This window comes from Pundamilia nyererei, unplaced genomic scaffold (genome assembly GCF_000239375.1).
Source record: "Pundamilia nyererei isolate P.nyererei 1_Seehausen unplaced genomic scaffold, PunNye1.0 scaffold00003, whole genome shotgun sequence".
Taxonomy (NCBI): domain Eukaryota; kingdom Metazoa; phylum Chordata; class Actinopteri; order Cichliformes; family Cichlidae; genus Pundamilia; species Pundamilia nyererei.
Window position 1 is genome coordinate 6511630 of NW_005187404.1, and position 25056 is coordinate 6536685.

General features: G+C 41.4%; 1 protein-coding gene across 2 annotated transcripts in view; it reads right to left on the reverse strand.

Annotated features, from left to right (window-relative positions):
* elna (elastin a) overlaps nucleotides 1-25056 on the reverse strand; it is a 52940-nt gene that overhangs the window by 18278 nt on the left and 9606 nt on the right. Inside the window, exons 2-20 of one of the 2 annotated variants that reach the window (XM_005720810.2) lie at nucleotides 21465-21533; nucleotides 19726-19773; nucleotides 18592-18672; nucleotides 18359-18385; nucleotides 7215-7265; nucleotides 7082-7132; nucleotides 5502-5561; nucleotides 5140-5208; nucleotides 3352-3399; nucleotides 3170-3232; nucleotides 2831-2860; nucleotides 2644-2718; nucleotides 2083-2124; nucleotides 1904-1987; nucleotides 1794-1826; nucleotides 1607-1684; nucleotides 896-925; nucleotides 592-717; nucleotides 14-124 (exon numbers count right to left, since the gene is read on the reverse strand). In XM_005720810.2, the coding sequence (XP_005720867.1) occupies nucleotides 14-124; nucleotides 592-717; nucleotides 896-925; nucleotides 1607-1684; nucleotides 1794-1826; nucleotides 1904-1987; nucleotides 2083-2124; nucleotides 2644-2718; nucleotides 2831-2860; nucleotides 3170-3232; nucleotides 3352-3399; nucleotides 5140-5208; nucleotides 5502-5561; nucleotides 7082-7132; nucleotides 7215-7265; nucleotides 18359-18385; nucleotides 18592-18672; nucleotides 19726-19773; nucleotides 21465-21533 (1176 nt within the window). Of the gene's footprint in view, nucleotides 1-13; nucleotides 125-579; nucleotides 718-895; nucleotides 926-1606; nucleotides 1685-1793; nucleotides 1827-1903; nucleotides 1988-2082; nucleotides 2125-2643; nucleotides 2719-2830; nucleotides 2861-3169; nucleotides 3233-3351; nucleotides 3400-5139; nucleotides 5209-5501; nucleotides 5562-7081; nucleotides 7133-7214; nucleotides 7266-18358; nucleotides 18386-18591; nucleotides 18673-19725; nucleotides 19774-21464; nucleotides 21534-25056 lie in introns of both variants that reach the window. The other variant, XM_013911148.1, reaches the window with a different exon arrangement.

Here is a 25056-nt window from a genome sequence, read left to right on the forward strand (position 1 = left end):
TTATTAATAATACCGTATTTGGCAGCTTTGCTTGCAGGATAATATCCTCCTCCTGTGCCTAGTTGCCCTGTTCCTAGTTGCCCTGTTCCTAGTTGTCCTCCTGTGCCTATTTGTACTCCTGTGCCTAATTTGAATAGAAAAAAATATTATGCACTTTTAAAAAAAACGTGCATTTACAGGTTACAGTTTGATATAATGTTTAAAAAGTTCACAAAATAAATAGTAAAATTCAATTAATAAAGGATACGACATTTAGCAGCTTTCAGCTTTGCTAAAAGGATAGTATTCTCCTATTTGTGCTTGTCCCCTTATTTCTATTTTTCCATTGATCTATTTTCTCCCACCCCCCCTCCATTTGTCCCTATTTGTCTCCATGTTTCTACTTGAGCCAGGTCCCACCCCACAAATATTTTGCCATCATTTTTTCCTTCAATTTGGTGATAAATGTTGCCTGTAGATTGAAAATCATGGTCTTAGAAGTCAGTGAGACAGAAATCTTTTTGAAGAATTGTTCTGTTATTCCACTGAAAATGTCATTAGTTAGTTCGTTTTCTTTGTAACAGTTCCACAAATACATACCACAAAGCATACCACATTTAGCAGCTTTTGCTGCTGGTGAATATCCACCAACCGCTGGAATTCTTCCAATCGGTGCACCTCCTGGTACTCCCCCAGGTACACCTCCTGGTACTCCCCCAGGTACACCTCCTGGAACTCCTGACAAAAGCGTATGTGTAATTTGTCCATGTAAATAATTTTTCCATGTAATGTAACATAATTTTATATTAGTTAAGTTATATTTTTCTCACTCTACTGAAAAAAATGCATGAAAAAAGTATGAAAAATGATTAAAAGTATTTGTTTTTTCCAGATAAGGAAAAACAAACATTCTCACCATATTTGGCAGCCTTAGCAGCTCCATACCCTGTCGTCAACATAACGATAGTGAGTCATATGATAAAAGTTGAGTAAATGAAGAACATTTATTTATTTATTTTAAAAAGCACAAAATAAAACAAGGTGTAAGGTATGGTGTGAAATATTTGTGCTAGTTAGTTAACCCTTTCATGCATAGTGGTCACTATAGTGGACAGCTATTCAAAGGCTGTTTTCTTGTATTTGTGTCAGTGTTGATGGTACACTTGCACACTTATGTCTCAGTCCATATTATTTATATATATATATATATTTTTTCTCATCTTTTTATAAAAAAATGTATTTTTATAGTTTTTACACAGTGTATTATTTATTCGTGTGTCAAATTCCTAAGTCAAAATGCCTGTTGTCCACCTAAGTCGACATGTAACAAACTCTTTGAAAAGTACATGTTTTAAAAAAATTAAGTTCAAAAATCTTTTTTCATGCCTAAAGATGAATACAAATATTTAAGAGAAAACCCTGATTGAGGTTGTCATAATTCATGCATGAAAGTGTTAAAGATGATCATATGGAGCTAACCCACGAATATTATTTTTTCCATTCATTGGCCTGCAAATAAATCTTTACTTTTCCCATCATCTTACAGTTCATTTGACAGCTGTGTGACTTTTTTCAGCATGTGTGCTGGTGTGCAATTTTCTCTCTTGCCAAGTGCTAGATATCGTACCTCCTGACACCTGGCCTGGATACAGCCCACCAGTGCCACCAAAGCCACCACCACCAGCTCCAAAGCCTCCAGTACCACCTAAACATGGAGCAGAATGCAGAAAGTCCAGTTACATGCAGACATACTGATTTTACAGGAAGCATTTACTTCAATCAGTATGGTAAACTACTACACTGAACAACTTTACCCTGACCAGGTGAAATGACCCCAAGTCCCACTCCTGCAAAAAAAGGAAAAAAGTGAATTCTATATCTCTACTCCACATCTCGTAGGGAAACAAATTGTGAAAACTTTTACCAGTTCCAACAGGATATCCTGGCTTGGACCCAGGGCCACCTTGCACTCCTGGCAGTCCAGGTGCAACATTAAAGCCGCCATAACCTGATGCATGGATACAACGCCGATCACTAAATGGTGAATTTCCACTGAAACCAAACTTCAAAGATGTTAACTTCAAAGAATAAACGTATTTTTACCATACGTAAGTTTTCCACCTGCAGTTTTTGCTCCATAGGCACCTAAAGAGAGAGAGAGTGAAAAACAGAGGCTGGAATTATTTTATATGTGCGTACATCATCATATGCAAACGCTACGTTCAGGTGAACACAATCAACACAAAAGGTTGATTCTGTTTCTCCTGATCGTAGTGTTTTCAGTGGGAGAAATGTTTCTTCACTCATCCAGTACCTTTCTCAAACTGAAAACGCTACGTCCAGATGAACAGAAACAACTTTTTCGAGCTCCTGAACACAAAGGTTCGGTTTCAGAAAGACGAACAAAACAAAAGCAATCTGTCTGAGACCCCAAATACACTCTTCTCTCATTAGAATAACACAGTGCTAAACCTGCCACAGAAAAATCTTAGAGTACAGTTAAGTATAAGATAAGTAAGACTGTAGTCTGCAAAATGATAATAATAATAATCCTGCTGATGTTAAAGTTATTTAACATTAGCAGGGTTTAAACCACAAAATTATACATTATGCCACATGCCTGCAGAAGAATTAATGCAAACACTGAATAATTTCATGTCACACCTTGTACTTTGGGTGATTTGAGGGGGTATCCATGGAACACTCCTGGCTGCATTGGTCCCCCATACCCACGGACACCTGTGAAGAAGAAAAACATTTAAATCTGGGTTGGATAATAGCAGACAGAGTGGATAAACCCCCCCCAGAAATATTTACTTGTACAATAACAAACAATCATTGATAAAGTTACCTTGCTGTCCTCCTCCTACTCCTCCTGCAACTACATAAGAAAAATGAGATATTCCAGTGAGACACATGAAGATTTTTGCAGTGACGAAGCAAAGCACACTGGAACCATGCATCACAGTGCTACGGCATTACTCTCTGGACCCACACCAGCACTTTTACTTATTCATCTACATTTGTTTAGTATGTCTTACACTGGGAACTCTACAAATATTGTCTGTGAAGGATTGTCAGTAGTGTAAGCCTTTGTAGAGCTGGTATTTACTATTTTTGGGATTCACTGGCAATGAAATAAAACTGAAAATAAATCAGCTGACACCCATGAGTAAAAACTTGAACTTACTTGATTTGGGATTGAGTTGAGACCCAGTGGGCACTCCAGGCAGAACTCCACGTCCACCAAACCCTGAAGATGACAGAAGAAACCAGACATTCCTGCAGTTGTCTTTAAATGACTGACAGTCTGCATGGTGAAACTAACAAAGGAGTAAAAGTTCCCCAGATTAATATATGAAAGAGTCAAACCTTGTCCAGGCACCAGTCCGCCTTGATAAAGGCCAGGTACACCCACACCTGCCACAGCCAATGAGAAGACACCCATGTTTAAATATATGTGAGGGATCAACAGCAGTGTTGACGGTAAACATTTAGATGTCCGAAAACCACAAAAAAAAAAAAGAAGCCAAATGGGAAGCGGAAAAGGCTTACACATTGAGCCTTTGCCTGGTTGATACAAATTGAATTCACCTCTATAACTAAATGAATTATACTGTATACACTGATAGCTCACCTTCATCTAAATTTATTTCAGCAATGTAAAAATGCCTTTACATTTATTATCAGGGGACTTCTCTTTTGAAAGAATGTTGATTTGCTGTTTTCTAAGGCGATAATCCTTTGCTTTTATGTACAACACTGTGCAAAAGTCTTGAGCATCCCATCAGGTCTTTATACGATATTTTGCTTCTAAGGCGCTTTCTTGTCATTTTTTTAAAGCAGGGAATACTTCTTCATCTTTCATTTTCAGTTCACGTCTTGCACCTGACTGTTTTCAGAGGAATGTTTTTTGTTTTTTAAAGCACCTAATCACCTATGAACCGCCCAAGCAGAAAGAAGTCCTTAATTCAATGAATGAATCAGTGCAGTGTGTAGCAAACAATCAATTTTAAAATGTATCTTTAGGGACTTTGTTACTATCACCCGTCACAGAAACACTCAATACATTCCCATTTCTTTAGCTGAATTTGTAAAAACAAATTTCTAAAGACAACACAACTTGTATTTTTACAGCAACTAAGTGATTCTCAAAGAGCTACTAACTGAAAACTTGGCATGTGTCAGCATGGTGTGCAGTGTGTCCTTAAACAGTGAGGAAACTGGACAAGTGGAAGACGAAGACAAAAAAAGAACCAGCAGACCTAAAACTTTATCTACAGCAGATGAACAGCAACTGGAAGTCATGTCTGGTGACGTCTTTTGAGATATGATGTTTACTGAGAAAAGACTGACGTATGCTAAACTACACAAGAACTGGGCTGGTCTTATATGGAGTAATAATTCAAAATAAGACATTTTTGGTTCAGGTCAGGAGAACACAGGTTTGGAGCTGCTTTTCAGCCAGTGGGGTTGGGAATCCTGTTAAACCTTATGAAATTATCAAAGCAGAAGAGTCTGATTTTGATCCACTGTGCAATACCATCTGGAAAATGTCTGACTGGGAATGGCTTCATTTGGCTTCATGACAGTGATCCCCAAATTACTGCTAAGGCAGGAGAAGCATATGTGAATAGAAAAACAAATAATGAAGTATTATCAGTCATGGATTGGCTTCTCAGAGCCCAAACCTCAACATTATTTAACATTAATCATCTTGACAGAGAATGGAACAAAAGCGAGCCAACATCCAGAGGAGAGCTCTGAATGTCCTTCAGAACTATTTCTGAAGGTTACTTTTAAATTACAAGAAATTACAAGAAATTTTGACTAAGAGTTCAGGCTGTGCCAAAGTATAAAGCTGGACATACCACAACTGACTTTCAAGATCTCTGTGTTTTTACGCTATATCCTATATTTTCATGTATGTTTGGACATGTTTTAATAAATTACTGCGCATGTTTCGCATTTTATTAGCAAAATATAAAGAAACGAGTGGTAACGCAAGACTTTTGCACACTACTGTCTATATAAGCTTTTCTGGGTTTTTTTTTGCAGATTTATATGTTTTGTTGGAAAATATTTTTGATGTGGCTGCACTGCCTGGTGGGCTGCATCCTGTCTGTCTTCACTCTGAGTTTATTGTTGAGTCTACAAAACCTGGCACTTTGGCAGCTTTTTTTCCTGCGCCACCACCTCCAGGAAGGCCGGTCTGAGGAATAACAGGTGCTGAAAAAAACAAAGAAAAGAAGCCATAATATTATTTTGCTTAAAGAAAGGAGTGTGAAAAAGACAGTGTCCAGAACACACACATCCTGGCCAAACTGGGATTTCTGCCCCTTCACACAGCTGATTCCTTTCTTTCTTACTATTATATATTAGAAAATGTACTATATACAATCTATTCTAGTGAGTACCTAACAAAAGTAAGACTGGCTTTCAATTTTACTCGAGAAACCAGAGCTAAAATAAAATGAAAAAAATTAGAAAAGGTGGAAAATGATATGAGGTGTGTGCCTTGCCTCCACCAGGCAGTCCAGGTCCAGTTCCAGGGACTCCAGGACCTCCTCCTCCTCCAACCCCTGTTCATATGCAGACATAAACATACATTTGAAGTCACGTTCAGTTCAGTGTTAGTCTTTGACACCAATAAGATGCTTTGTACCACTGTAAAGTTGTACATCCCAACACCACTAGAGGGCCCTGTGCCACTAAAGATGAGCAATGAGTCGCTTTGTGGCTTGTGGCAGGTCCGCTTGCTGGTCAGCAGTAATGAGAGCAGCTAATCTGGGCCTTGCAGTTTATCATCACCCCCGTGACCAAAAGCAACATGGCTTTTGACTTTTGCTTTAATCAGAAACGGCAGCCAGCATGCATGGCATTTTCCTCACTTCATCAAATGCCTCATTTCGCTGGCTAACCCCTCCTGCAGGAAATGAGCTGTCAGCTTCACTTTCAAGGGAGCTTGGCAGCTGGATAAAACACAATGGTTTATTTGGTTAATTTTTTTTTTATCTTAAAGTCCACACACTTTATTGGACAGACATTGCGCACTGCCTGTAAGTATGCGTTCTGGGGGAACTGGTGAGGCAAACTCTGGCAAGGGAATGTTTTGTTTTATCTGTGCTCTTTCAGAGGAAGGACCTGTTATTTTCAGTGTCATGAAAACAATACAGACTGATTCTTGCCATTGCCAATCAATACTTAACGGTAGGCTCTGTGCCATAGTCAAGTCTTGGCCATGATTGAGCCCTCTTGACTTCATTTTTAATCAGCCGTACTAATTTAAGGCAAATCATGTGTCTGAATACAGCACAGACTCTCAGGTCAGGCCAGGCTCTGCTGAGGTTCACACTGTCTAAGGTTTGCAAGTACATGCTAAAAATGTACGCATGTTTGCCAAACTGTTTCCATGCCGAGTTACCATTAATGTGAAACATTCACTTTGGCTTTCTCCTAACATTTGAGCATGCAGATCTTTCAGAGTTCAAAACGCTTCAGTCAGTGTCAGTCTGGTCTGTACAGTAGTCTGTCAACGGGCCAAAACGTGAGTTTGCCTCCTGCACCTGTGAGCAGGACAACCAGAATTTCAGATGCACTTCAGATCCATGCAGGAGCCTCATCTGTGAATGCGTGTTGTTTTTTTGTTTAGTGGACAGAACCTAACAGATTACAGTGACATCGGTAATGTCAGTTTACAATTATCCAAACCAAAACAGATTTAACATAAGAGGGAGGCAATGTTTCTGTTTAACAACAAGCTTTCACATGGCAGACAAGCTCATTCCACCTCTGCAGGAATGTTTCACTGTAATCCTGGAAGTTACTTCAGACCTTAAAGTCCTGAGGCATTTTTAGACCTCAGATATCAGGACTGAATTTCAAAAGAAGCATAATATCGCTTCAGTAATCAAAACAAGTAATTGAAACATAAACGGTGTCTCGTTCCAACAGCCAATATCCCATAATCATATCTGATGAACCTCCAGTTTCCACTGCACTTAATGAGAAATCAAGGAAAAATTGTTCGCTGATGCCGTCACTCTTTTATTAGCCGCCGATGTTACATTTCTACCAAGACATTTTCTGCCCTGCATTTTACCGCTTTTAGCAGCCTTTGATCCAGCTCCCGGATAGTAGCCCCCGTAGCCACCTAAGCGACACAAGAGGTTAAAGGTTAGTGAGTTTTTGCCCCGGTGTTTAACATACACATAGCTGTTCTAGTTTCAGCTCACCTCCTCCATAGCCTCCAGGCCCCAGGCCGCCACCTCCTAGATTTCCATATCCTGGATGATAAAAAAGTGACAGTTCACAAACGTGTGTAGTGTGTAGATGATAACAAATTAAAGAAAAGCACACAGTTTTCTTTCAATGTGGCTATAATGAGTTAGATGTGGTTTACCCAGCAGTAGTTACTCCTAAAGAAAAATAAGCCATCACTCAAACATTTTCCAAGACCTGTGAGTACAGCGCACCATACAGTAAAAAAAATAAATGTCATGGCATAAGATATAATGTCATGTGTGCCCAATTAAATCTGATTGAAAACACTTGTGTGTATGTTTTTAGAGCCAAGGACTTTACTTTGGGTACATGGGATAAAGCTGACCCCAACTGGCTAAAACGCATGAGAGAAATACCATAAAAAAAATTGGTTCCCTATCTGGTTATGTTTAATTCTAAACACTGGATGGAGCAGTCTGCACTTTTTGAGCCCCTAAATACCCAAACTAATCTTTTTGGCTTCACTTGACACATGAATAAAGCCACATCCCTGCGAGCAGACAGGAACAAACAATGTGAGAAGAACGTGGGGAAAGAGCAAAAGAAAAAATGCTCGCCACCTGCCTATTGATCATAAGAGACTAGATTAGTACCGGTATTAAAAAAGCTCCAGAAAACAGATTCTGCTTTGCCTCAGCTCTGACTCTTAAGAAAGCATATTTAGAAAATTCAACACTGGAAAGTACAGTCAGACAAAGGTTTAGATTGCTTGAATTTAGTGGCTTTAAATCATTGGGAAAAAAGGTAATTTAATAGATTATAAAATCCCTGCTTAACTTTATATGTTAGATTTCTTAAGATACAAAACATGCTATAATTTAAACAGAAAGAAGAAGAAGAAAAAAAAACCCTCAAGATGGTGTAATTTTATTCACATCTAGATGCATTATGTTGAACTTAAGTATCTCCAGACAACTGCCAAAGTGATAAATGCCTATTACTTGGCGTTAACATATGGGAATGGATGTTTTAAAACATGTTAGGAACATTAATGTCAGAGCTGTATTTCACAGAGTTGAATTAAAAGAAGCTGTGAGTTAACCAAATTCTTTTATCAGAGACAAACAGGTCGGAGTAATGACTGTTTTCGAAACCAGAAGAAATTTGGATGCTGCCAATGGGCTAGTCGACCAAGGAATTTATTTTCATCAACGCTTGTACGCCAAAAAATAATCTCGGGGTGAGAACGAGTAAGCATGGGAAATGAGCTGAGTGAGGGGGGAGAGAAGGCGAGATACGGAGTGGAGGGCGGGAGGTCTGGTGTCGGTCCAGCAAGCCGCGGGGTGCAGGTAATGATACTGACAAAGGGTGGGAAATGTGCAGCGAGAGACAGAGGGGAAGATGGAGAGTAAAGTTTCATGACTGAGTCAAAACAAATGTGGGCATCGGCCTTGCAAAGGGTTTGGCAACTAGACTTAGCATGCAATATGAGTCCAAAGGCTAAGCTGAGCGTCCTTGTGATAATTCATCTCCTTCAACGCTTTCAGCTTGATTCCCCTCGATTGCTCAACCATCCCCAGCCACACCTCGAAGTAATCAATTCTTATATAAATCTCTCTGATCCTGGGCTTTCCTTTTCCCAATGTGTCTTCGGCTGACACGAGGAATTATTTGTCTCGAGCTTATCAGTAAGCAATGCACACCAGAAATGTTAAAGAACTGGCATAAAAATGGAAGCGTTAAAGGTCCGGTTTGATGTGTTCCTTTACACTAAGAGCACTGGACTGTCTCACTGGCCAATCTGAGGCATGTTTGTAGGTGTGAGATTACAGCAAGAGGAGGCTTTTGCATGTTAGTGGGGACCAAAGACTTGAAAAGAGTGAAGACAGGTAGGACCCTGGAGGTTTTTAGCTTATTCATCCATCATCTGGCCCACCTGTGCTCGCACATGCACAGCCCAACCTGGCAGCGGTTTTAAAGGCTGTCCAGCATCTGCCAGGTTGAGCTCAACTGTCTGATTGAGATCATGAGACACAATCCAGACACACAGAATACTTCTGAGTGTGTGTGTGTGTGTGTGTGTGTGTGTGTGTGTGTGTGTGTGTGTGTGTGTGTGTGTGTGTGTGTGTGTGAGCGAGAGGGTATGAGTGCAGGCCTTGGGCAGAGGCAAAGTTTAGAGAAGAAAGAAAAGAAGAAACGCTTCGTTTTCTGTAATTCTGACATCACTGGAGCGTAGGAAAATACAATGCTTTACAGTTTTAAAAAAGCTACCCTGGAGGTTGTGTATGTTTGAGCTCAAAGAGAGAGGACACGCTAACAAAATCTGGACTTTTGGCAGTTTGGCATTCATCCACTGATTGTGTCTTTGGGAGATGGAGGGTTGAGTTTTGTACAAAAGCCCTCTGTTTAGCTATATTTACACCATCTTGTGAGTCCAAACAAGCAGGCTTTTGTTGGACTACTACTATTACAGCACGTCAGCTCACACAAATAGACCCGACTTAGCTCACGCATTAGCGGGAGTCCACACCATTGCTGTTTGCTGTCATGGTCTGCACACTTGGAAAGCCTGCACCGTTACCCTGATATCAAATCATCATTTTTCTTTGGTGCCGCTCCAAATATTTGGCTGATTACTGTCAAGCTGAAGGACTTCTGTACATTAATACAGCTCCGAATTTTCTCAGTGACTCTCGAGTCGTAATAAAAAGCTCGAGAGACCACTTGAAACCCCAATTGCATTTGGACCTTAGACAAAAGAACCCAAAGAAGGCCTGTGCTCTAAACGGCACAGAAACCCAATACAACACAGGAGGGAGGACAGGGGGCCAAGTAAACTGGAAGGTAAGTGATGCGGCGCAGCAGTGCATCAAAGTTTCCTCCATTTAGATACCTTGAAAAAAAGAAATGTGACAGAAACACTGTTTGCCAGCCAGTTTCCATTGAGAAAAGACCCCTGGCTCTGTGCTGTGAAGTGGCAAGTGCACAAACAGGTTGTTGAGGTGAAATCTGCTGTGCTGCGGTTATGAATAATTGAGCATTGCCTAGCAATGGTGGGTGATTAATTTGCCGTCGCTTGTTTAAAAATGATTTCACTGTGGGTACATGAGTTTAAAGCTTCTCCGGCAAAGAAGAGGGAATCTTGTTTTTCAATGGAATGAAAACGTGACGAAGGACAGGCAGCCATGCCTCCTGCAGATAGCTATTTAAACCGAAGACTTACGCTGGATTAAAACTGGCCAGACAGTGTGGCTAGTACTTTCAGTCACCAGTCATGTTCTCAAACACAAGTCCAGAACAAGTGATGGATGTGAGCCAGTGTGAACAGAAATATCTGGTTTCAATCTCTGCACTGAAACGTCTTGCTCATTCTCCGTTGGGGTTAGGTAAGGTAATTCTCTGTTTCGGGACCAGAGGAATACAAGAGACATTAATCAAAACAATATTTTCGGCGCACAGTCTTTTTCTGTTACCGTTCCTCTGTCGGTTTAACCATCCTTGTCTCTTTCCTCTCACTCTTTCCTCTCCAGTTGGTGTCTAAGGGCTTGTGCAGACCAGACATGAGGTGTTAATAGCAGCAAATGGAGAAAGCCAAACATGAGAAGCGAGAGAAATATTTGCTCGCTCCTTTCCATCCCCTCCATTTTCCTCCCCCTTTCTCCCCTCTCATTCTCTCTCGCTCTCTGCTTTGTGAACCAGCTGGGTCTGGTGAAGGGTTTAATTTAAGAGAGCAAAGAATTCCATGGCAGAGATCCACTGTAACTGACGGCAGACGCGAGGAGAGCAGACTTCGGAGCTGGAGCACTGGAATGTCCAGGAAATTTTTGGGACTTGTTTCTCATTGTATTCTTGGTTTCAGGTCATATTTAATCAGGGAAGCTTCATAAGAACAAGTGGTTAATTCACAAGGGGAGGTTATTGTACTGTAACTCATACACATCTTTAATACTGTTATCTGACTTGGAAGCCAGTGCTGGTATGCAAAAAATGGCTAATCAAACAAACATGTGAAGAGTAGAGTAGCTGCAAGAAGCACAAAGACGTGCTACAACATAATACAAATGCTGTAATTTTCTGTAATGTGATGGAAAACCTTCATGAAGATAAACTTCCTCTTCAAGAGCCCAGGGGACTCAGTGCTTTACTGTGACTGACAGGCAGATTCTGCTGTTCAGCTGTGGTCCCATATAAATTTTCACTTTGAAAGTTAAGCCCATCATTTTGTCCTTCACTGTCATGACAGCAGATTTTTATCAGTATCAAATTATCACACAGTTTTGCTTCCAAGTTGGTGGATAAGTTGCATTCTTACAAGGTGACGCAGGACAAGCTGAATGGAAGCAAGAGTCACGTGACGTGCGATGGTGATTCCAGATCGCGTGAGACATGTGGACACACTGAAGCTCCCCCTCTGCTTCCTCTTCTTCCCCCCTCCCTCAATTTTGACCTCCCCTGCTCTTGGTCACCTCAAGATTTGGTTGTGCTGTCAGTCACGGACATGCGGTGCTGTGAGAGGCAGGACGAGTCACATGTTGGACTAATTAAGTATTCACACAGTCACACCGCTACACACAAAGTCTTTCCCTCGCTGGCTGATGTGAGCTTGCCGACTTTGGCGGGAAGCCTTATATTGTTTTTGCTTTTCCTTTTCCATGGAGTCATTGACACGATCAATGAGAGGTCCCAAAGCCTGATCCTGCCTCTCTGCCAAATGACCCCAAGTGCAAAACTGTCAAAAATCCTACAGACAAACAGGGAAAAGGTCTTGTTATTGTCTTGTTCTCTGACATCTGTGCTTGCTGTTACCGTGTGCAAGCACACACTCTCACACCATCCAGGTTGAGATCAGTGTTAGGTGTCAGTAAGTTGGTACGAGTGGCAATTATTCACTTTTATAAGGGAGCTTTGCATCATACTAAAAAATTAAAAGGGGATATTTGGCGGTGGGCACCTACAGTGCAAGAAAAACTTTGAGTAACTTTGGAGAGCCTCACAAACCCACACACTTGGGCGCTGAGCAACTCTTGCGAATGGCTTCAAATTAAGGGCAACTGTAAAAGTCACCATTACACTTTCTTTGGATTTAAAGCAGCACCGCTGTGCCAAACCAGGCTGCCATGCCCACTGACGTCTGCGGCAGTCTGAACCCACCAGCACGAGTCTTTTCAAGCCTCTCACCTCTGCAAACACGCATTATTTCAAGCACATCTGTCCAAAAGACCATTATTCCCATGTCTTAATTTACACCATGTTAATTTTCGACTCCACGCATTACACAATATCCACTGAGCCTCTGATGTAATTGTTTATACTAGAGCCATATAGAGCAGAACACGCTATGCTATAGGCTTTCAAGTTGACCTGACATGTCTCCTGCTTACTTGTTTGTGTGTGAGTGGAGAGGCTCTGCTCTTCTCCTTTTTATCCACTTCTAAAGGAATGTCACAGTTGCTCTGCCAACACTAAGCCCCTGAATATGTCTGAAGAGTATCTCTAACTCAGAGCTCATACCACTGCTCATTTTGTAGCTTGGCACACACACACACACACACACACACACTCACAGAATGTACTGTAAAGACATGCAGACAAGGCAGAAACAAACCACAGGCATTAGATCGAGCAGCAAAGCACGGAGTACATGTGCTCGGAGAGAATGAAGTTTTAGGGGGAAAAAAAAAAAGCTCATTTGTGATCAGTGGGTTCCATGTGCAGGGAGGTTCAATTGTGCAAATTATGCATGGTGTAAGAAAATCAGTCAACAAATGCAGCCTGTGGCCATGGTATGTAAAGTTGGCCAAGTGCGTTTCCTCTCCCAGATGGTCCACATATGCATCTAACTGCCATTCCACTGAATGCTTTTCTGACAACAGAGGGCCGAGAGGGGAGGCTAGTGCTCAACAGGTTGGCTCAGCTCATAACATGCAAATTAAAACATTGACGATGGATTCCTCGAGTCGGCCTTAAAAGCATTTTCCAAGTTCCTCTGTCGTTATGAAAAAGGCTGCTATCACCGCTCAGCCACGAGAGGCATTTCATTATGACAAACTGTATGGGATACTCTACAAAGGAAAGCAAGCAAAGGAAGATAAACTGTCACTGACGGTGGGAAAGCTGTTTACTAAATAGCACGTTACAAATATGCAGAGGCATTGCTGCATGAACTAATGCGTTAGGATACCTACGAAGCCTCAAGGGCCAAAGCTGAAGTCATTCAGAACCCATTTATCATCCCAGGTTACTCAAGCCCGGCACTGGGCCTGATTGAGAAATCCAAGAGTGACATTTCACAGGGGTGAGATCATTTCTGCGACTCCCATTATTTGAAATTAGGAGCACTTTAATGAATGAGCAAACCTGCACTGGGAGGACAAGACATCAGCACCAGAACACTTTTGCAGTGACTTTTTTAAAAATGACACATGTTGCGTCACAACATTTTTAAGGCCCTGCATCAGACCTGAGCATAGACGTGAGCTGTGTATGTATCAATCACCCGCCACTCTTTTGATGATGCCGTGTGATGCATGATCCTTTATACCCACCAAGACTGGAATGCATACAGTAAACTTTCCAAACAAATAATCTCCTCTTAATGGCCCTTTAAATTCTTCAAACCCAACTCACAGCAACAGCGCTGTAAATGCTTACTCTTAAACAAATCTACTAAACAGGCCCTCGGCTCTCACAGACTTCACCCTGTCTTCATAAGCTCTTACTAAAACAACAGAAAGAAATTTCTCTATCACTACATAAATAACGCTTTGGCTGTGCAGCCAGATGGACAAGTACAGTTGCATGTTGCCGACCTGCTGGCAAAGGGAGCGTCAGAAGAGGTTGTGAGAAGTATCGTCACGGGACAGTTGCTCAACCAACAAAGCGGAGACGGACAAGATGCATCGGTAGTAACGTTCCCAGGAAAATAACCGTGCAAACAAAATACAAAACTGGCCAGTGAGGGCCTGAGGAGATATTACTAAAGCAGAGAGAAAGTACTTTATAATTGCATGTGGGGAAATACCACAGTTAGAAACAGTGATGTGTGGAACGCCTGACTGATTAGGCACCAATGAAAACGAATAAAGAGCTTCTTATCAAGCTTTAATCCAATATAAATGTAATTCTTGAGATGAATTCGCGAGGACATCAACAACTGGTGACGTAATCCAAGAAAAATTGTTTGGGAGACAACAGGCATTTGCAATGCGAACAAATAAGCCGTGTTGGCTGTGTGCATATTGGGTGGGCTGAGTCCAGTGTGGGGGTGATATCAGAAAGTTTCCGTTGCAGACAGTTTATTTTCCAAGATCTTGAACGCTTGACGCAGAGAGCCGGTGGAGGGCAGATTAAATGGACTAAGAGGAAAGATAGTTGAGTAAGAATAGAGAAAAGTCCATAATTCACATTTTTCCTGCATAAACAAGTGTGTCTATTATGTGCTGAAAGGGATGCCGAATGCCTCCAAACCGATGTCAGAATACATATTCGCTATTTGTGTGCGTTTGTGTCGGCGCGCACACATGCGGTCGCTCTCGTAATTGCGCACATATGAAGATGATAAACATATTTACATACAATCATAGTCATGCATATTCACATGCAGATGCTTCCAGTCTCTGACAGCTCAGAGGACAGGTCTGAGCTGTGGTAATGAAAACCACATGTGCTCCAGGAGACTAAACCTCCTCAGAGCTCATCTTCTTTTGGCTAAACACTTTAATCCTCACCTCAATCTATCAGTCTCCTTTCTCTCACAGAGCTCTCTCGGTATGTGTGCAATGCGAATGAATGCGCATATAATTCTCTGCGCGGCGGTGAGAGGTGGTGTACGCGTATGACATATATACGGCATGTCCGCGTGAGTTATCGGTCCTTTCCGTTCTCCTTGCTTTAGCCTGTCTCTCGTCTGTCCTCCCCGTGTCCACTGCACGCTTCAATTTCTCTGCCTTTCCTGCTTTTGAAGAAGACAAGTTCACTTGGTGCGTCTTCAAACAATGGCCGCGATATGAACCAGAAGATGAGCAGGAAAAGAAAAGCAGGTGTACTTCTGCTTTTTAAATCCTAGAAAGATTAACTGAAAAAAGAAATTCTGAGTTTTTAGGTGAAAAAAAAAAGAAGTGCGTGTGTTGAAATAACTGTTTTCTTACGAATTACAGGGGCTTTTCCCCCCCCAGTGATGGTATTAAAAGTGAATATCTTCATTTATTTCAGATTTTCACAAACAGTCTAAAGTGCTGCGAACACTCAAGCCCACCACCTGCATGTATTTTCTGCAATCAGCAGCCACAACTCTCTGCTGGCCTGCTGCCACGCAGGTCCATATGACTGCCAAAACAACTCAGAGACATGTTTCTGTGTGGACCAAAATGTTACATGTATCTCAAATTTTCCGAGGAGGATTTTTGACTACATTTTCCAATACTTTTCATCATCATGTTTCAGTGGAAGAGCCGCAGAAAAGGCGAGACTCTTTACACTCAGCTGCCAGTTTTTTCCAGTACGCTTATCTATTCATAAACGGTTCTGCAACAAATCCCGCTGCGCCTTCGCAAAGACTTTTTGGAGACTTCAGGTTGTAATGCTGAGTTGTACTACACTGCAGTTGCATCACAAGGTTAAGCCGAGCAGTGGGCTTACATTACCAGGCTCACAATATCAATTTCCGTCTTTCTTTGTGGTTGGATGGCAGTTGGCAGAGCTTACTCAGAAACTCAGTGTACTCAGCTGTCCTGAATAGCACAGAGACTGTTCAGCGACAGCTTTCCTAAAAGCTAGTGTTGGACTTTCTTACAAAGAAGTGACACCTGATGCCTACTTGTCTTCTCCTGAGATGTTAATTTCTTCAGATTTGCGACTTGCTGCCAGCCAGCCATTAGTTTTTTCCTTTAGTCGTTGCTATTTGCTCACACATACCTATTTTATAACATTATGAGCCTAGAAACGAATAAAAGCCCGACTGCCACTGATGCTTTCGACAGACAAGCTATACACGAGCAGTATTTCATCCATCTGCTGTATGAGATCTATAGTCTGTTAAATTGCTTACAGATCCCAATGGCTCATATACGTTTTCATTGCTCAAAGGCCGAGGCTCGCTTTTGTCAGCTTCTGACAGCGTTAGAAAATGAAGACAGACAACATGTTGTCTATGATCTTCAGTGTTTATTACTCTTGGAGAGTCCACTGGTAGGCTGAGTGTAAACACATTGCAGCTCTCCCACACAGACACATCTTTTCTCAAGCTAAAACAGACCATTGTAATCGTACAAAGAAATTACACCAACAGCAAAAACAGTAACCTCTATGTTTCTCGTTAACTGCGTTCACGTTGCCTGAAAGTGACAAGAGGCTGGTCGGCGAGAGCCAAGTTTCAGCAATAACGCTATGAGTATTGATTCCACCTTCGCTTGAGGCAGCACAAGAAAAGGGCTCCAACAGCTGTTCATAAGGAGAAAGTTCCTCCTTCCACCTTTCATTGTATTGTCAGAGCTGGATGCTGACAGACTTCACAATTAGTGTAACATTTACAAGGTCTTGCATGAGTTACGCTGCAATTCACTGCAGTCACGCTACTCACATAGCCAGCTGCTGTTCTCCATTACTGCAAAGGCAAGGTGCATATCTGAGGAATGCAATGTCACTGCTTGACTTCATCAGAAGAATGAATGGCAGCTCTTGTTATGTGAGCATGCATCTGAGATTAGCTGACCAGTGTTTGCATTTGTGTGTCCTTAGAAAGACAATCCTGCTCTTAATATTGAAGATTAATGAAAAACTAAAAACATGTCAGTGAATTTTCACGTGATAGTTGCATGTTCTCTCTACAGCACAAGCCTGCAGACACTGACCAATGGGATGGATTCTACCTGCCGCTGTGTGAGTCTTACTTACAGGTGAACTGTAGATATACATTTGTGTATTAATGGAGGCTTCATGCTTGTAAGGCTTCAGGCAATATTCCTCTGATGGAAAGGAAAGCAGCTCTGATGGAAACCAACATTCAAAGCTTTGTGAACAGCCATGAAGCGGAACATATTACTGCTCCCCTGAGAGTTTAAGTCTTCTTTTCCATTTAAAAAAAGCGTCTTAGCTAAACCCCAGTAATGCACTGTGAGTATTTTCCATACAACAAAGATTAGTATGGATTCAGAGCGGAGCACTGATCTAAAACAAACACGAAAGGAGCTTTTTAAAACATTTCTCACTTCCCTTTTTCTCACCAATTTAATTCCTGCCGTGTACATGGTGAGGAAGAGAGGGGTCTTAAATGCACACAAAAGCGCAATATTTCTCCAGTAATGCTCTGCTGCGCCCAGCCAAAGTCAACTTCCACCAAATGCTGGATATTAGGTCATTTTCACAAAAGTGCTTTCCAGCCTCTCTGGTTGGAGGGTGAGGGTGTGGCACTCCAGAGGGACCCCGCTCCATGTGTTATCAGGACTATAGAACCATTGCTTGGTCCCTTATCTTTCTAAACACAGAGAGGTAGGCTGCGATTGTATCAGCGGTGCTTGGGGGAAATTAAATGATGGCTAAATTTACTAGAGCACCAATGCGGTGCAGACTAAAATACAGCAAAGGAAAATATTTATTGTACAGTATCGGAGAGAAGGGCTGTGGTAAATTTCAACACGGAGGTTTCCAGATATTGTGAGGGTCTAGCTTTACAATAACATTAATCAGTGCTCTGGCACCACTGCTTGGCAGGCGTTGATAGCTGTTTGCACTCTGCCAATCATCACTCCTTAATCCTTTTCATGCAGCAGAGGTAGAGAAATCTGTATGTATGATCCCACCCAGTCAGGATTCCCCAGAGAGATGCCAACCCCACCACCACAAAAAACCCCAGGGCTGATAAGGACAACCTGCTGACACCCGATCAATAGACTGTCTCTTTAAGGACTGGATGGGTAAAGGTAATGCAGACCATAGAGTGACTAGAGTTCCTTCCTTTCAAGACCATCCAACATGGTGTAAAATCTCCTTATTATTGCAATACTGCATCATGTGGAAACAGAGCAAAAATAGTGGGTTCAAAATATTTTGTGAAAGTGTAGATTAGTGTTAGCTCCATGTAAAAATCAGAGTCTGTTTTAATATCAGTAAAACGATAGAATAAAAACCACAATAACACTAAAAAAATGTTCCAGCTTACCTGGTTTAGGGGCTTTTCCACCTTGTCCTGTTGAAGTCAAAGCAAACATAATATGCGAGGACTGTGTGATTATCTGATTGTGACATAATTTGTTAAACTGTTTTAACACAAACGGACAGCTATGACTTAAGATGCCGAAATGCTTTGCCTGATTATGTGTAATGACAGCGGCTCCTAAAGGCAGGTGCATTGCTGGTCGACAGCTAAATCAATTAAGCGCAGTTGCTTCATACCTGCTGGCAATCCTGCAATGACCTGGCCACCTGCCCCTGGCACGAATAGGCCTCGGCCTCCACCTCCTCCTGCATAACCTCCTGACAGAAACAGCAGATGATGACAAAAGTGATGACAACATTAATGATAGGCTGATCACGGTCGCACTGCTGTGTTTGTTTCTGTAACGATCTCGTGTCATGTCGTCATTTTGTCTTCATCGTTACCATTTGGAGATGGCTGTTAATTATCACGGTAATCATTGTTAAAGACCATATAAGAGAAAACTCATAATGCCTTCCAGCAAACAGGCTTATTAAAAGCGGTCAGCCCTCAAACACATTGTTTTACTGCCTCAGCAATATCCCTTGGATTTAATTAATCTTAGCTTGTGGTGGCGTGATAAGGAAGTCTCACCAGTTGTTTCCCCTTGATCCGGCCGAACCAAATCCGAGCGTTGACAGGGAAATTTGTCTCAAGGACTGCAGTCTGTTTCTTATGGAACTAATGTTACACTGTTGCATGCTTAATGTCGTAAACTTAACGTGCGCATAGCCCTCAAATAGCATTAGCATAAAATATAGCAAAAAAATGAAAAAGGTGCACAAGGTCAAACTTGTTCAGCAAATGGGAGCTGAAGCCCTGCCAGGGCACTACACAGGGTGTGTAAAGCTGCTGCTAAAATTGTGTGTGTGAGTATCTGCTGCTGATGTGTGAAATGACAATCATCAGACTGAATACCTGTGCCTGCAATGACACTACTTTCTCGATTTATAGAAACTTACATGGAAAATATCGCTGATTTAGGCTGAGCCGAATGAAAGACTCTCTTCAAAGAGCGGCCTAGATGATGCTGAAGCTTATTAAAAATGTATAAATATTAATCAGTAGCTGGAAGACAATGAGTTAAACCAAGTTGAATTCATCATAAAATCGCCTTGATCCATGCACAGCTCCATGAGGCTAAAAAACAATTCTTCCAATATACATATTTGAAGCGGACTTTTATGATAGAATTTTGTTTAATTTGTCCACATCACAGACAGAGACATGAATGCTCCGGTTCATGATAAACCAGATGCAATTCTTGAGAAGTTATTTTTATTGTTTTTTTGGGGAGAAAAGTCATAAATCAAAAAATCTCTTCTACTCACCTGCAGCTTTAGCTGGTTTATAGCCCGCAGGGAACCCTCCAGCAGCCCCTAGTAAAATAACAGTCATACAACTATTGATTTATGGTTTGCCTACATGTAGTAAGGTAAATCACAGTTTATCATCATGCCAGCTGACTTGTGTCATAAGTTCTCTCAGGACACCAGGAGTGTCTTGTGGCATCTTCTGAGGGTTACTACATACTTGCATTTAAGTTTTTATATCATGATGAAGCACGGTCACATAAGTCCGCTTGTGAGGCTCAAAATCTGTGTTCCTTTTCCAGAAATGACAATGCTGCACATGCATACATTAAGGTATATGTTATAAATCACTGAATGCATGTGCTTATACATTGATTGTATGCAGTCAAGTTTTGCACAGGACTCCGTGCAGTCTGGTGAAAAATCGAGTATGCCCCATGATTCGATAGCTTATAGACCCAACTTTAGCAGCAATAACTTGAAGTAATCATTTTCAGTGTGACTTTATCAGCCCCTCACATCGTTGCAGAGGAATTTTGGCTCACTCTCCTGTACAAGGTTGCTTCAGTTCACTGAGGTTTGCAGGCATTTGTTTATGCGCGGCTCTATTAAGGTTCCACCACAGCATTTCAGTCAGGTTGAGGTCTGGATTTTGACTGGGTCATTGCAGCACCTTAATTTTTTTCTGCTTCAACCATTCTGTTGTAAATTTTTTGGGATCACTGTCCTGTTGCATGACCCAGTTTGAGCTAAGCTTTAACTGTTTGACAGATGGCCCCACATCTGACTCTAGAATACTTTGAGACAGAGGAGTTCAGGGTCGACTCTGTGACTTCAAGGTGCCCAAGTCCTGTGGCTACAAAATAAACCGAAATCATCCCCCCTTCACCACGGTGGTATGATGTGTTTGATATGCTGTGTTTGGTTTTCAGCAGACACAATGCTGTGCGTTAGGGCCAAGCATTTCTACTTTGGCTCGAAGGAAATTGTTCCTGAAATCTTGTGGTTTGTTCAAATGCAGCTTTGCAAGCCCAAGCCATGCTGTCATGTTTATTTTAGAGAGAAGACGCTTTCTTCAGGCAACCTTTGGAAATGGTCACACCTCCTGATGATCGGTTAATTATATGCATTTGATTAGCAGCACCTGGCTCCTCCTTACCTTATTAATTCTTCTGGAGGCAGTAAGAGTGTGCTTTGACAGGACTGCATGAAGTCATGTGAAAACTTTCTTTTTCATATGAGTGTATATTTTTGAGTACATACAACAAGAGAAAAGGATGATTACATGTCACAAACATGCACATTTTCACCCTTGAAAGACTTTTTGGGTTAAATATTTACTCAGTTTCAGACTTTCCAGTTTATGCTTTTGACAGAAACAGACCCCTTAGGTTTCAGTTATAAATAAGAACGTTAAATCTGTGTGAGCCACTTTCAGTCATTTGAATCATCAGTGCCAAGACTTAACTATCAACTCAGCTTTGAAGTTTGATGACAAAGCACTGCCAAGCAGAGTGCTATGTTTCTCATATTCTTTTGCACATAATACTGCAAGTGTCTTTATTTTGAGTCAATTGCATGTTCACATTGCAGTGATTCTTATACTACTATTTCTTTTAGTTAAACTTCTGCTCCACGGTAGTTCAATGTACCTCTCATACCTTTTCTAAAGAGAAGCAGACTTTGTTTATAGTGGCTGCGTTCTGGATGTTTTTTTGTTTTTAAATTGTGCAGACACTGGGTGGATGCTCTTTTACCTGGAAAGAATCCAGTTCCTGTTCCACCGCCTCCTGGTCCTAACCCAGCACCAGGTGGTAGATACACACCTGGAGCACAGATCAGAAAAAGCAAGAAGTTATCTTCTATCACAAACACATGTGACACTAACTAGAAATATGGGCATGCAGCCATTTTTAAAAAAAAAAAAGAAGCACATTGCTTCTAATAGCATTTCTAAACAAATAGCTCATTTATTGGACAAACACTCTTAAACACTTCCATCATCTGTGACCCATAAAGCAAAAATGGAATCCGTCCTTGGTATACACATCCGCCCCAGGTTGCAGAAATTAAATGAAACGTGCACACAGCCGCTGCAGCCGAATCCACAGTGAAAGGGAAATTATAACTTTGATGAGGAAAAAATTCAAATCGTTTTCATACTGATGAGGTACTGCAGTTGGAAACTTTCTTTCTGAATCCTACTGCACCACTCTGGATACCCACAACCCCCACCTGCATCCCCTAGCCTTATTTTTCGCCTGATTTTTGGCTGCAACTGTGAGTAACTCCTGAGATGATCGTTCTGGATCCCAGACATGGTGGCCTCATGTGTGCAAGGAACAACAAGAGAAATAAAAAGAAATGGAGACTTAAAAAAAATGACTGCAGTTGTTCTGGGAGGACTAACAGCTAAATCCAACGGGACCGGTGAGCTAAAGCCAAAATTACAAGTAATATTTTTTGAGGGGAAAACCTGGTTTATATCACAAAAACACAATGTAAATGAGAGAATGTGGCTGTAAGACCACTATGTTTAATGGCTCTTACATGTGTTGGAAGGCAATTTAATTTAAAACACATGTCAAAGGCGTTCATGTGTTTATTAGAGAATACACTTTGAAAACTGGGTTTTCGGTTCCGTCCACTGGGTGAGGCCATTAGAAGAGGAACATTACAAGGTATTGCTGTCCAAGCTGGATGAATCGAAGTTCATCACACATGGCACAAAAAAACAAAACCAAAACCAAAACCAAAAAACCCAGCCCATGCATTTTATCGAGTACGCCAGATTGAAGAAAGCGCTAACAACCTGTGATATATTTTTGATTTGTGCAACTGTATTACCAGTTTTGCAGCTGAGGCTAATAAAGCAGTGCTAATCAGTGGGGGGAACTAGTGAAGTGCAAAGTCCTAGAGGATGATGCAGCAACCACCTGGACTGGAAGAAGAAGATATTTTTTAACACACAGCTGGATTATTAAATTACAAGCAAATTATGTATGAAAATCTTCAATTTAAATGTACTGACACAGCTGTAAGTGGTTTGCAGTGAAGCTATGGACAATAGTGTCACACTCATTCGGATACTTTGCAACTGTGCTGATAGTTAAGGGATAAACACGATTTTTTATGATGAAGAGATAAAATGTTGTGTTGGGCAAAAAGTAATGTGTCAAGAAAGGTCTTATAACCCCTGTGGTTGTCTGCAGTGTAGGACAAATGATAGGGTCTCTCTTAACTTATCCTCGCTGGAAGGATCAGAGTGCTGGACTGACCACATTTCTTGAGGTTTGGCCTTACAGACTGAAACAAAAAAAGTGCTTTGTAGTAATTTGAAATGCAGTGCACATGTTTGTCTGTCTCTATTAGTTTGCCCATGCCCGTGGCTCCATGGCATAGAGCTCAAGTGCAAGGCACTACACAGTGGACGCACAGTTATTGTTCTCAATCTTGCGCCTTCATTTAGCAATCAAAAGGAGGATTTCCTGTGCTGGCATTGTAAGTGAGGCAGGACGGACTGCGGGTCTGCTCCAGTTTTCCTCCTGCTTAGAATCCAGTCGTGCTACTGTACCACATCCACAGAGTGCACCGGGTTCACCAAGACCGTGCATCCAAATAAGGCACAAACTGACCTCTGCCAAGTGCCCTGACCTACGTCAATAAATTTGAAGATTTCTTCATGATTTTCTTAATCATCACCATCATCATGTGCTTATGTTCCTCATGAACTCAGCCAGGTCATGGGAATGTGTTGGAATGTGTGTGGAGGACAAGACTGACTCGAAGATGAAGCAGGATTTAGACTGCACAGTCAAGTTTTCTGGGTGTTTGTGACATGCATGGTGTTGAGAAAAGAAGACTGGTGGCCCCGCAAAAGCCCCTCTCCCCCTTTTTTTTAGAGTAAAAGCTAAAAGGTAATCATAACAAATATAATTTTATGTGTAGAAACCTTCTTGGTACAGGTTATCTCCAAACCTGGAACAGAAGAAGTTGTGACAACTTCGGATAAATAAGAAGGGGAAAAGAAAATATTAATAAATTACTGGCTGCTGTGTAGGGAGAAATAAGCTTTCTTGGTATCAGTTAAATGTTAGTGACTGTTACAACCTAAATAAGGTGCACAGACTATATTGTTTTCTGTAGGGTGCTCTGTGCATATTAAGCGGGTGATGATGTGCATGCACTCACAGGAACCCTGGCAGCAATTTTGACTTGTCACCAGTTTCACTTTGGACTTGAATGTGGTCCAGCTGTGGGACTCTTAGTCAATGGTTTGTCAGTAAGCTAGTCATCAACAAAGTACAAAGTTCATTATCTGGGGACGGGATCCTGAGACTTCCTGTGGTATTTTGCATGCTAATCACAGAAGACAATGTTAAGATTAAAGCACAAAATTCTAGTTTTCTCTTCATAATGGAAGATGGTGCTTGCCTCAGTGTGGTTCACCACATTAAATAATTAAGCCTGCCAGCAGGAATAGCTATTGCTGCATCACTTTTGAGTGAAACATAAAGGAGCAACATTTAGAGCAATCACTCCGCCCACCACAAAGGCAAAGACATAATAATTCGCCACTTTCACCTAACATGGTGTCTAAGGGCCTGCCAGATATGAATCACCCTTACGCCACATTTTGGAGGCAGGGGGACTGAAGACAAGCAATGAAACCTGTCAAGAGATGTCAAGAAAGTTTTTGATGTGGTGTAGCCAGTAAACTAGGCGACTCTGAGCTACACTTCAGTGGTTAACTTTGCAAAAAATAAAGACAGAGAAGGAAAAGAAGTCACTTTTGTACTGCCTGTAACCCTCAGGATAATTGCAAACATCCAAACCTCACATCCAAATCTACACAGACTGATCAGTCATAACATAAAACACAGCCTATTATCCTTATTTTCACCTCCATCATTTGATTCTTGGACTGTACGAGAGGATTTTTTTCATCATTTACACAATAATTCCTATCCTGAGGTTTTGGTGCACACAGCTTATCCACTGTCTGAAATAAGCTGGGTTTTTTTTAGCACTTTAAGCAAACATTCTTCTGATTGGCTGCCTCTGATTAACAAAAGCGCAAGCGGGACTACTGTGTGAGATAGACCTCAAGCATAGTTTAGTCTGTCTGTGTAGGTTCTTAGTCATTCAAGTCATAGTAGTCTATGGAGTTTTGGAAAGAAAGTGGCTGGACTTCTTTAATTTTCGTGATGATGTTTCACATCTTTATGAAAGCCCGTTTCCACCACAAAAAAAAGGGTCCATAACTCGAAATTTTGAGAAATAGACTTAACTCGAAATTTCGACTTATTAACTCGAAAGTTTGTCTTACTAACTCAAAATTTTTGAAAA